Source organism: Dendropsophus ebraccatus, chromosome 3 (assembly GCF_027789765.1).
Source record: "Dendropsophus ebraccatus isolate aDenEbr1 chromosome 3, aDenEbr1.pat, whole genome shotgun sequence".
NCBI lineage: Eukaryota > Metazoa > Chordata > Amphibia > Anura > Hylidae > Dendropsophus > Dendropsophus ebraccatus.
In genome coordinates, this window is record NC_091456.1 from 35,270,095 (window position 1) to 35,284,010 (window position 13,916).

A 13,916-nucleotide genomic window follows, 5' to 3' on the forward strand; every position below is an offset into this window, starting at 1 on the left:
AGTGACAGTGAGGTTTGGCGTCTGATTTTGTATTATTTTTTTTTCTTCTGTGTATAGAAAATTCTAGAAAGAACTGCAAAACACAAATGAAAGAAATTATTTGGAATAGAAGCTTTTTGCTGATGATCCGAATGCTAAATGGTTTTTTTCATCTTTTGGAAGTGACTCCTAAGAGACTGATAATAGAAAGTTATCGTAGGAAAGTTGGTCCCAATCCATGTGGTAAACTAGTAGTTTCACTGGCTTTCCAATAAGAGGGAGGAGGCAGTCTATTCAACAGCCGTGGAGGTGAATTTTGGTTTCAGTGCCATCTTGGTCCCAATGAAGAATCTTATCCTGATATAATGGTCCAGTATTTCAGGACGAGATACAAGGAGACAGGCTGGAGGTCTACTGTCAGGGAATTGGCTTTTGGTTGTGTCTGTACTTTTTTTTCGTTTTGGTTTTTTTTTTTTTTTACTTTTGTCCCTTTTGTCAGAGGAGTGTTCATTTCGAGCTCGGCATGGGGCGTTGTGTTGTAGAGCAGGAGGTACTCCAGGACAGCTTATACTCTATTCAGGATCAAGTCTTTGTCCCATTACTTTTGAAAGGATGAAATAAAAAACAAACGCTTGATGAGTGGTCAATGACGAGAGTAAGTTTATCCCCCCTCCCCCCCCCCCCAAGCTTCCAAGTATTACCACACTGTGGCCTCATTAATGTCAGGGTTTTGATGGGGTATAGGACCATTAAAGCCACTATTGCTAGACATAGAAAACGGAGGACTTGGACCACTGCTGAAAACTTCCCCAGATATTGGATGGAGGGAGCCTGTCATGCCAGGCTCTGGACTGGGCGTATCGGGGTGAGATATCATGTCCGCATATCTTTGGTTTTCTGAAGGGTGGTGGCCAGCAAGTGGTGGTGGTTCTAGAGGACCAAGAGGGGTAGAACCAGGCCCTGAATTCTGTAGGTAGCTGGAATCAGCTGGGGATTGTGTCTGGGAGGACGGAGGACCATGTGGAAAAAAATCATAGTTCCCGCTTCCGTAATAATCTCCTTGGTAATCTGCAAAAACAGAGAGAGAAGAAAATAGATTGAGAAAAGAGCAAAATACGATTGTACCAATGTTTCTTAGTCCTTATATCTCATTGTATATGGCTTTGTCAACAAGAACATTTGAGAGAGAATGATTTAGACTTGCCCATAGTGTAGGCCTAGCCTCCATATTTTATTTATAGAAGGTCTACATTTGGCCTTTCCCGCATGTTAGTACAGTGCAGTGCCTAGCGTGAAGAATCGTAAGCTCGTCTTGGTGGCTGTGGTACATGAGATAGCACCAGAAAGCAGCTCTTTTGTGTGTTTTCTTGTGAATATATAATTTATTCTGTCAATGCGGGAGAGAGTGCTGCAGATAAAAAAAAAAAAAAAAAAAACCCGCCATAGGATTAAAAAGCAGATGACAAGCATATGAAAACTACAAGTGGAAGGAAAGACAAAAAGAATGAAAGGAGAGAGAAGCCACTGTGAAACCAGAACTTGCTTCGCATTAATTAAGACCGAGACAGGAAAGGTGAGAAATTCATTTTTTTTTCTCTCTCACAACTTTTAACTTAGGTGAAAAAAAACTGTTTAATAAAAAAAATGTAAAAAAAAAAAAAAAAAAAGAGAAACAATTAAAATATATATTTAAAAAAAATTATAATTTCAGAAAGAGGAAACGGCTTGACGTCGCCCTGCAAAATTTCTTCTATAATTAAATGCTCAAAAATAAAAATTAATCTCCGTTAATAAATGGTAGTGGCATACCCATTAAAAGTCAATGGTTTATGTTGATGCAGTTTTCCAGTATGCATATGGGAAGCCCCCTTTATGGATGCCGATATGTAACCTTTTTGTTTACTATCTATCATTTAAAAGGCCAAGTGTCTTCATGTGATGTTGACAAAGTTCAGCATCATTTCTTCCAGCGACGACGCTCTTTGATGCAATGAGATAAACACCTCCCACAATACTAGCCTGTCTCGGGTCAGCGCTCTCATAGCCTAATTAATGGTAAATAATAAGCCAAACACTTAGCAGAAATAAATCACACGGCTAGCAGAATGAAACCCATTTGTAAGTGTGGCAAGGCATTAAGTGTTCAGGGTATGCTGGGCTGCGTCAGGAGGAAGAGGAGAATACAAAGATGCAGGGAGGGAGCAGATGGGGAAATAATTACTTTTTAGGCTACTTATTACACAATGAAAACATGGACTGAAATGGAATAAAAATGATATAATATAATATAAAACATTGAGACGATAGAGGAAACCCAATATTTAAGATGTTAAAATTTATAAAAAATTTGGTAAAATTAAATAACAAAAAAAAAAAAAATTATAAAAAGAGTAAACTATACTTTTTTTATTTTAAGGTTCTTAAATATCCCTATTCTAAAAGGGATCCTGTGTTAAAGGATCTACGGGTCAGATTTAGTATCCTTTTAATTGAATTTGCGACTAAATCACCTAGAGGAGAAGGAATAAAGCCATGTATTTGGATTCTTTTGTTTTGCTCTTTGCTCAGAATGAAAGAACCGATTCTGTAATCTCTTGACATACAAATCTATTCAGGGCACAGAATGCACAGCTCTTGGTAAACAGACATCCCCATTCATACAGCTCAAAGAAACAAGACACATCTAACTTGTAACAGATCACAAAGACATGGGAAGGGGGGGGGAGATGTATAGACGAGAGGGAAAAAATCTGAGAATCGGGAGAGGGAGACACAGATGTGGAAAAGGATTGAAGAAGGAATATACGTGAGGGAGGAAGGCGGAAGGTGTAATAGAGGGAGAGGAGAGGTGTACGGATATAAGTGGGGGATCCTCAGATGGGCTGGATATCTGACAATGTATATATTATAACTAGGCGAAGAAGAAACAACACAAATTTACTCAGATTAACTGGTGTGAAATATAGTCATGTAGATGTTGGTATAAATATTAACATAAATATCTTATTCTGTATGGTAAGTAGAATAGACTGTTACATAAATATATGTAGGTAGATAGATAGATAGATAGATAGATAGATAGATAGATAGATAGATAGGAGATAGATAGATAGATAGATAGATAGATAGGAGATAGATAGATAGATAGATAGATAGATAGATAGATAGATAGATAGATAGATGATAGGAGATAGATAGGAGATAGATAGGAGATAGATAGGAGATAGATAGATAGATAGATAGATAGATAGATAGATAGAAGATGGACAGATAGATAGATAGATAGATAGATAGATAGATAGATAGAATAATAGGTAGACACATACATTAACAGACATAGATAGATAAAAAGATAATGGATAGATAGATAGATAGATAGATAGATAGATATGAGATAGATAGATAAATAGATAGATAGATAACAAATAGACTATAGATAGATAAATAGATAGATAGATAGATAGATAGATAGATAGATAGATAGATAGATAGGAGATAGATAGATAGATAGATAGATAGATGATAAATAGATAGATAGATAGATGATAAATAGATAGATGTGAGATAGATAAAGAAAGATAAAATGTAGACAGATAGATATATAGATATGAAGATTAGAGAGTTTGGTTTGAAGAATAGATAGAAGAATAGAAAGATAATAGATAGACAAATAAATAAAAAGAGATAGAAATAAAGATAATAGGTTGGTTGATAGATACGAAGAATAGATCGATTGATAAATATGATGAATAGATAAATAAACAGATATATATGAAGAGAATATGTAAATAAATAGATAGATAGATAGATAGATAGATAGATAGATAGATAGATAGATAGATATGAAGATAACAGGTAGATACATAAATAATTATATATATATATAATTAATTCAATAGATATGTTAGATGTAACCTGTATGAATGCCGCCCATATGAGCAGACACATTATGGCCATTGTTGAATCTTTGTGTTTGGTCATAATGCAAGTAGTTGTAACATTATAAGGGAAGTGTAGAGAACACAGGAGGACAAGAGAAGGCATAGAAAGGGTAAGTGAAATATATGAAAAGAATAAAACTGATATAATCTGCGGCTGCATTTTCCTACTCTCAGATTATTATTTATGTCTCGGATTCAGGGGCACATGACACACATAATAATTGCAATGGGTAAATTGTGAATCAGAGGAAGGAGAAAACAAACAGAGAAAGGCAGGGTACCCTGTTCTCTTCCAATCACCCTCCATATGTTCAAAGAATGTGAAGGTAATTGGAACAACTGTTGTCTGAATAAGGTACAAAGAAAGCAGCTGTGCTATTGTCCCCTACAACACTACAGAGAGAGAGAGAGATGGAGAGAGTGAGGGGAGAGTAAGAAGGGGGAGGTAGAGAGGGGAGAGCAGAAAGGTGGGGAGCACATAGTGGGGGAAACCCTGAGGGGGCATGTCACCTCTACAATGACACATCTCTTTTACTTTCTACTTGCCGCACAAGTAAAAGTTTAGTGGAAGATAGAAGGAGACCTTTAAGAGGTGATGACTGCAGTAAGAGGCGGAGGTGGTGATGGTGGTTAGAGGATTGAGAGGGAAAAGGAGATTAAAGAGACCTCAGGAAGAAACCTTGCGAAAATCCTTCTCTTGGAGGCTTTGCAATCATTTAATCTTTGAAAATGAGGTTTCTGGGTAGGGCAAAGGTATTTTAGGGATAAAGAAAACTAAAATCCTTTACTATTCCTTAAATAGGCACTGATAGGGGTCAACACAAGGAATGTCATACATCTTAAATAAAATATGAGTTTTCTTATTGACCTTTTTGTTAAAAAAAAAAAAAGAGGGGTTAAAGAGATTGGGTAAGTTTAATCTGTGTAGAGCTTGGCATGGAGTCCAGTGGTGCCACAAGCGAAAAACAGATTAAACATATTTGTACGCTTTTGGTCACGCATGAGGAGAACATGGAGCTAACGCCATTGTCAGAGAGGCAAATGTTTCAGCACTGGACGTTATATTGGGTTGTATTCCGGTAAACCCATTCTACTGAAGCTTCTAGTTAATTAATTTTTTAACTAAGGGTCCCCGATGGGGGCCCGATGAATACTGTAAACAAGTGCTGTTCTGCTAGGTCGTCGCTTGTTTACTGGGCCTATTGCACGGGCCGATAATCGTTTAGCAAGGGCTGCACGGACATCGTTACCATTGACCTTGCAGCCCTTGCCCAAACACTGTACACATTACCCATCCACGCTCCAGGGCTCCCCCTGCGCTCTGCTCCCTCCCCGATCCCCCGCCCTGAAGCTGCAGAGCCGCCTGTCTGGGCTGAGAGGCCGTTCAGCCAATCATTGGCCAAGGCCGGTGCGGCTAGTGATTGGCTGAGCGGCCTGTCTAAAGCTGTAGTGCACAGGACCAGGGAGGAAGCAGAGCGCAAGAGGAGCCCTGGAGCCTGGATGGGTAATGTATACTGCTTGTAGAATTGTCAGCTGTTGGCCATGCATTGCTATTACACGTAGCGATGCACGGTCGACGCCCAATGATTTTAGGTTTTGGCCTAAAGAAACAATTAGCCAATGATCGTTTAATCAGCTGATCATTGTTTCTATCACACTGAGCGATAATCGGCTGTATCGGGCCGATTCAGCCGGTTATCACTCCGTGTAATTGGGCCCTAAGAATTTTCGTATTGCACTATGGATGTGTGAATGTCTCTTTTTTTTGAGGGGTCATGAATAGAGATGAGCACGCTTGAGTCTCTCCGAACTTGGAAGTCTTGGCATTTGAAGAAGTTGGATGCAGCCCTAGGGAGTCCTGGAAAACATGGATACAGCCTCTGGCAGTAGCTAGGTTTTCCAGGCAGCCTTAGGGCCTTGGAGTAAGTTGAATGTAAAGGTAAATGGAAATAACCAAGGTTGCATGTGCTAGTGAGTTTGTGTAAGGGATGAATGTGAGGTATGAATCCAGTTTCCCCAAGGGTTCTTGAACAAATACTCTCCTTCCATAAAAAACATGCTATATACTTTATTTATATATAAAAAAAATCAACACAAATGCGAACAAATTAATTACAGAAACGTCAACATTGTGTAAAATAATGTGTGATCCGGTCTGACATAACTTCATATCCAAATTCCAACTTTGGTTTTCACCAGTAAGGATCAATACTGCCTTCCATCTCACAGGTGGCGTCCCAGTCAGCTGAGCATCTGTCTAAAGGTACATCACACTCAGTCTGTAGGTTACCTCCATAGTAGCTGTAAGGGCCAGACCCAAGAATATCTGACTCATCAAGCCTTCCGCCTAATGGCCTCATTCGTCTTGGGCTTCTGAAGAAAGCATGTCTTCTAGCACCTAAAGCACTGAGTTGTTTCATTCTTCTCTCCTTGGATCTCCTATTTTGAAACCAAACCTGTAATGAAGAAAGATAAGCAGAAATTACAAAGTTAGCCAGATAGTAACTAGTAAAGTTACTGGTATAACCAACAAAAAAAAATGGATTAATGCTTGAAATACTTTAAAAGATAGGAGAAAGCGTTACCCTTTAAGGGTACAGATAGTGAAAAATTCTGCAAACAATTTCTCTGAGATAGTGGCCAGCTGCACAAGGTCTGCTGGGCAACGATGCCTCTCCTGCGGAATGAGGCCACAGAGCATGCTCACAAATGTGTCCCATACAAAGAATTAAGTCTGAAGGTGTCCATAAGGGCTTGCCAAAAAGCATGTAACTAAATGCTGTTAAAAAAACAGCTTAGGCAAGATGGTTGCCCCCATATATATCCAGCTCTAACCCGTAAAAACAAATGTAGGGGATACATTCTTATAAATAAAGTAGAAAAAAAATGTATATTCAGGTGACCACATGTTTACGCAACGGGATTTTGCAGCAATCGAGATCATTGGAGACGGTCATCATCGGCAAATAATGGATGTCTTTTCAATGGCCATCAGCAATGACGGCCGCAAATCGTGTTGACATGGCCAATCACTGGCGTTAGTGGGCATGTCTGTATGTACAACATGAGAACACTGAGGCTAGTGACTGGTGGCAACATGTACATTAAAAATTTGGTTAATTTAAAATTCCTTGACAACCAAAATTTCAAGACATTATTCCCAATAACATGACTCAAGGCAATTTTGCCCCTAATCTGGGGAACTTTTGATGCACTGTTATTTTATGTTTATATAAAAATAAAAATACAGTTAAAAAAAGAAAAAAAAAAAGATTGAAGACAAGCCAGTATTTTGATGACATAATTTCAGATCTATTACAGCTAGCCCTTCAGATATCCCCAATGGCCGAGTATCATTGACTTTACATACAGAACTAATTACTTAAACCATTTAAATACACAGAAGACCAGGAGATCATGGGGAAAAAAAGTATACATATTAAATACTTGAGTACACGTCTTTGTAAAGATTATTTATACATTCAATTTTTTTTTCTTATTGTTATATTAAGACTTTGCTGTAGCCTCTGCGGTGAATTTTATGTTTCCGTTCTGAAAACCCCCTAACACACAGCTTCTTGTCATCTTGTCAATATGATTAAGGACTAGGTGACATCACACTCCAGTGGTCCATACAAGGTCACTGACTAACGGAGCATAGCAATAGTGGCATGGGAATGGATGATGTACACTATATCCTAGTAGTAAACCTAAATTTATAGGCCTAACATAAAGATCTGGATGAGATGTTTAGCATAATAATATGTACATGCAGAGAATAGGACAACTAAGGAAAATTTTCTCTGACTCATATCGACAAGTATTGTTCCCGAGGAATTTTTTTGAAATACATTGGGATATTTGATGGAGAATATAGTGTTTATAAGGATTATTTTTCAGTATGGTGACCAAGGAGAACCACCTTCAAGTTTGGAGGTATGACTTCTCACAGGGCAGCTTTGATTATGGGATGACTAGATGGACTTAGTATTTAAAGGGGTTATCCAGCGCCACAAAAACATGGCCACTTTCCCCCTACTGTTGTCTCCAGTTTGGGTTCCATTGAAGTAAATGGAGCTTAATTGCAAACCGCACCTGAACTGGAGACAACAGTAGGGGGAAAAGTGGCCATGTTTTTGTAGTGCTGGATAACCCCTTTTAAATAACCAAGGCTATGTTCCCGTATGTGTGGAAGCCCCATTAAGGAACTTTCTACACGGATTACCTACTCAGTAGTATTTTTCTCATAATAATAACTGACATAACAGCGGAACCCAACGAACACCAATGAAATTTAATTGGTATCTGTAGGACAACAGATCTGACACTTGGTTGGGGTTTTCGTACGTAACAGGATTCCAGATATCAAAGTCCTAGTTTTCTTTGGAAATTACAAAAATGGTGATTGGGACTTATGAGCTTTATCTTTATTTCTTTGTTATTTCTTTCCATATACTGGGTTGTAGTCCAGAATTGGTTGGTTTATCTTTAAAATTGTCAAGTCAACCCAGAAAGACGTTAATAAAAGCAGACAATGAGTCAGGTATGTTGTTAAAAAAAGAGATTGATGCAACCATGGAAAACCCTGTGCAACATATGATCAAAGCCGCCGTGCCAGCTGTGCCTCGTCCACAAGTGGTTGATGTCTCACCCTTGAAGAACAATGCTCTACTGCATTAGCATTAAATTTGTTTTTGTATTTGTTATATGCTTTACTAAATTGCCAGTGAATGGGGAAATAGTGTGGGGGTTATAATTCTTTATTGGTGTCCTAAGCTGGTTGCATGAAGTAGATTCCAGGCCAATTCTTAATATCATTACAGGGATAAGCTAGAAAAACTGTAATCTGTTCTTCCTCAAAGGACGATGACATTCCAGATGTCGTTACAGTTGGCACAAGTATTGGACATTGAGTTGGGGCCCCTTGGTAATGTAATAATTGTAACAATAAACTACTGGAGATTGGCTTTCATATAGATACCATATATCTATCTAGTCCAGGCAACACAAAAACTATTGCGGTTATAGAGGTCAAAAGGCCTTTGTCTTATTAATGGCTGGCTATGACATATTGCATATTTAAAGGGAACCTGTCATTACTTTTATGTTTGGGTATAGAGCAATATTTATCACTCAAGGCCGGTGGGCAGGCAGAAACCACCACTGTGATAACTTGTGGTTCTGGCAGATTCCCTTTAAAGAGGTTGTCCAGTGTTGGCCATTTTTTAAAATACTGCTGCTGGTGCATATAAAAGAATAAGCATCCTATGCTTACCTCTCTGTGCTCCCCCGGTGTTCGGTTGCAGTGTGGCCGGTGGCCATTGCTGACTGCAGAGCCTCCACTTCCGAGACAGGAGTGATTGGCATAGTGGGCTGTCACTTCCAAGACAATTTTGTCTCGGAAGTGGAGGCTCTACAGTCAGAGTGGGACACCCGCGACACCAGAGGAGGACACCGAGGTAGCTCAGTCATAACATGTTTATTTTATATGCACCAGCATGTTAAAAAATGACCGGACAACCACTTTAAGTGCTGCCACTAGTAGCAGTGTGCAAGTACCAAACGGCAACACAACAACAGCATTAAATTTATATTGCAGTGTCCACACCACTGAATCATCATACAGCTTTTCAACAAGAGAAGGAAATATTCCTTTTATGTGGTACTAGTCCTACCAAAAGAGATAAGTGATCACATAAAAAACTCCATAGAACTGTGTGGGCGATAATCAACCCAATCTAATAAAAGTACTCAGGCACATCCCACCTTATCGGATTAGGTGGGGAATTTTCATCAAAATAGCTTGTGCCGGAGATGAGTGAAGGTTATGAGTTATAATTATACAATTAATGTTTAATGGGTCTTCGGATGTCCTTTTAAGCAGACATGCACTGAAAATGTCTTTCTGGTCATCCAGAAAAAAAGTGTTCATTACTGGTTAACTTAGGGCTAAATTATAAAAAGAGGGGTGTGGGCAAAAAAGGACCACCAATTTTCTAATAACTGGTTATAAAATAGGAACATTTCAGGAGGAAACGGGTAAAATGTGTTGATGGTACACCCAACAGAAGAACACTCTGTAAAATAGTAATATTGTGTGTTAAATATTCAGTGGCATGAATGTTCAGAAATTCATGAAAACTAAATGTTCGCATATCTGCTGATAATGATTGGAGATGATTGAACATCCGGAATTGTTAGGTTCGATCGAACTCGAACCTTCGTCATTTGATCCCCGATGCCTTCCCGTTCCGTTTCCAGGTGGTCCTCGGGCTTGCTCCACCTTCCCCACGGAACAAGAAGGCATCGGGAATCAAATTACGAAGGTTCGAGAAGGTTCGAGAAGGTTCGATCGAACCTAACAATAATGATACTTCTATAATGATACTTCTATGTGTACTTTAAAAAACTGCAGCCCCACCATTAGCTGTCTATTCAGATAAATGGCAGTCTTTATATGGGGAAAGCAATATCAGGTTCTAACTAGTATTGAGTTAACTTGCTAAACTTTCAGGTTCATCCAAACCCAAACTCTCGGAATTTGACTCCCAGTGGCTGAAAAAGTTGGATGATGCCCTACAGAGTCCTTAGAAACATGGACTCCCGAGAGCTGCATCCAACTTCTCCAGCCACCAGAAGACAAATGCTGAGTGTTCGGGTTTGGACAAATGTTGATGAACTCGGAAAGTTCGCTTAACACTAGTTCCAACCATCGGGTACTCTTTACAAAGATTGAAGGGGAAAGAAAAAATGCAGCACTATGCTCTTTGGTTTCTTTTTTGCAAAGGAAAATTGTGCTGCTGTTTTGTTTTTTTCTTTTTATGATACCTTTCCATTAATAATATCAAACAGAACATATAATAAAGAATGTACGACTTAGTATTTATGAAAAAAAGACTCTCATAGTTGGTTTACCAAGAGTTGAGTAACAGCGCCCTTTGCCAATAGGAATATTTGATTCCTTTGAAAGGTTAGTGGCAGTACAATTATGACCCCAAAAAATTGCCAAGCTTGTAATTATTTTTCAACTATCTGTCTCCAACGCGGTGGCACAATGGTTGGCTTTGCTGCCTTGTGTTGGTGGGATCTTCTTATTAATTCCGAATCAGGCACCATCTGCATGCAGGTTGAATGAACGACCTCATATTTGCATGGGTCATCTCTAGACACTCTGGTTGCCTCCCACAATCCAAAAACCACAGCGGCAGGTTAATTGGCTTCCTATGAAATTGACCCCTGTGTGTTTATTTGCCTGTGCTATGAAAATTAGATAGTAAGCTCCATTGGGACAGGGACCTGACATGAATACATAAATCCTATCTGTACAGCCTGCTTACCACATTTGGGCTATGCTAATAAAAAGGAATAATTGCCGTACATCCACTTATGTTTACCTAGCTTGCTAGCACTAGTGTATACATGTCACAAAAAAACAGGTCAATATGCTTATAAATGTATATCACATAAAAACATCCAATTTACAGAACTTTAAAGAGGGATATATAGTAATAGTATTAAAAGGATCACTAATAGACTGTGAGCGGAACATGATCATAGTAAAATATAAGCAAAATACGGCTGTAAAATAAGAGGAAAAACTGTTTTTTTTCCCCTTACGTAATAATATATAGAAAACAACCGCGCATGCAAACATTGTGTTTTTTTAACAATATGTGCACAGATGGACTTTTTTTTCCAAAGATTTTAATATAGCAAACTATCAGGCTATACTCCCACTATGGGAATTGGCCGTGATTTAACTGCAAAAAGTTGTCATCTTTTTGTAATAACGGACAGAAATAGTGATCATGATCGTTATTTGCGGCAGCCATTATCAATAGACAGCCGTTATTTCACGCTTAAATCCCGACGTGGGAGCAAAGCCTTATTTTACAGCCGTATTTTTCCAGTAATTTTACTTTTGTGTCAACCTGGTCTCATTGTCAACCAATCAAGCACCAAAATTTATAACTAGTGGCACTATGTAGTTTGTAGAAAAGGCATCCGCAATAAACTTACATACAAGGACTATGATGGTTCAGTATGCGTTGCTTACTCAAGCACTTGTGGAAAAGACTGTATGAAACGGAGTGAGATGTCATTGCAGAGGATAAGGTAATTACAACCTCACTGATAGTCTTAGTGCAGTGAAATGGTGATGGCATTTGAAAACCACAGGTCTACAGCTCATCCCTTGAGTTTGGTTCTGTCATGGCGTCCCACCCCTAAGATGAGGGATTACTGAGAACTTTGGAGGAATTCTTACTGGGATAAGCCGCAAGAGAAGGAACATGAAAACCATCAAACACGAAAACCACTTTATCAAAAGCATCATATCCTGTACAAGCCCCTCTAAAGGGCTTATAGGATCCGGATTACAACTCTTTCAGGGCGATGAATGGGGACCCCCGTCTGAGAGACAAGGGAAGGACCTCACTCTTTTGCCGGTGAAATGAGGATTAAAAAACACCAATCTTTTTTTCAAACTAAATAATAGGCAGGGACTTGAAAAAAAAAAAAAAAAAGTATTGAGCTTTGTAAAAAAAAAAAAAAAAAAAAAGCTACAGAAAATTAAAAAGACCCACATAAAAAATGTACCGTAACTAAAAAGAAAAAAAATCAAGCTTGGCCATTTCATATGTATGTACACCTGGCATTAGGAATAGGACAAGATAAAACATGGAGATTGCGGCACTTATTTGCTTAGTTTCCTTAAATTAACTGTCCTGTTAATTGCAGATTCTGCAAAATGTTAGTCATTTATATTCCCTGGTAGCACTTTGGGCTGTATTCACACCAGCATTTATTTTTATGTATTTTTATCTCCTCTTAGTTTTCAATTAACAACTGATCTAAAATGATTGGACAACAAGTTCATAGCGTAATATCACTTTGCATCAGGGATTTTTTAAGCAGTTTATAAATCCTGATTAAACAGATGGAAATCTGATGTATTTAGTTTTTAAGATTTTTTTTTACCTGCTACGTGGAAAATCCCGCTAGTATGTCAGTAAAGTATAAAGCCAAATCTTAAACCTTATGGGAAGGTGCCTAAATATAGTTTCTCATTAATTTTCCCCACTACTCATTTTAAAAATAATATATTAAATGTCATACTACTTAAAGGAGTAAAATTGTTTTCAAATCAACTGGTGTCAAATAGTTATACAAGTTTGTAAATTACTTTTATTTCAAAATCTCCAGTCTTCCAGTACTTATCAGCTGCTGTATGTCCTGCAGGAAGTGGTGTATTCTTTCCAGTCTGACAAAGTGCTCTCTGCTGCCACCTCTGTTTATGACAGGAACTGTCCAGAGCAGTAGAATTTGTTATGGGAATTTGCTCCTGCTCTGGACAGTTCCTGTCACGGACAGAGATGGCAGCAGAGAGAACTGTGTCAGACTAGAAAGAATACACCACTTCCTGCAGGGCATATAGCTGCTGGTAAGTACTGGAAAACTTGAATTTTTTGAATAGAAGTAATTTACAAATCTGTATAACTTTATGACACCAGTTGATTTGAAAACAATTTAATTTCACTGGATTTCCCTTTAAATAAGTAAAAATAACTTTTACTTTTTAGAGTTATATTTTCTGTTTAACATGTTTTAGCCTAGTGAATACAATCTATGAATGTCCACATAGGCACAATGAAAAAACATTTGATAAACAGATTCAATATGTTAGTTTTAAAGTATTAAAGGGTTTTTTTTTTGTGCAAAATAAACATTTTACAGTGCAGTAGTAAAATGAAGTCATACTCACCTTTCCCAATCCCCTGCAGCTGGAGGTATGTTGTCTCCCGATCCACACTGCTGCCAATAATGTTTTGTTCATGCAAGAAATGCCCACTGAGCCCATTGATCATCAGAAGCTGACAGCGGCGGTGATCTGGAGATGTTGCAACAGAAGCTGCAGGGGATCAGGGCAGGTGAGTATATCTTTAGTGCCTGCACTACAAAATATTTATATTGCTCAAAAAGAAAACAAAAATTCTG

General features: G+C 38.3%; 1 protein-coding gene across 1 annotated transcript in view; it reads right to left on the reverse strand.

The window, feature by feature from the left end:
- Positions 1 to 676: 676 nt before the first annotated feature.
- Positions 677 to 13,916, reverse strand: part of LHX5 (LIM homeobox 5) — a 32,655-nt gene continuing 19,415 nt past the window's right edge. The window contains exons 4-5 of the mRNA XM_069964115.1: positions 6,211 to 6,376; positions 677 to 1,047 (exon numbers count right to left, since the gene is read on the reverse strand). Of these exons, the coding sequence (XP_069820216.1) occupies positions 677 to 1,047; positions 6,211 to 6,376 (537 nt within the window). The remainder of the gene's footprint in view (positions 1,048 to 6,210; positions 6,377 to 13,916) is intronic.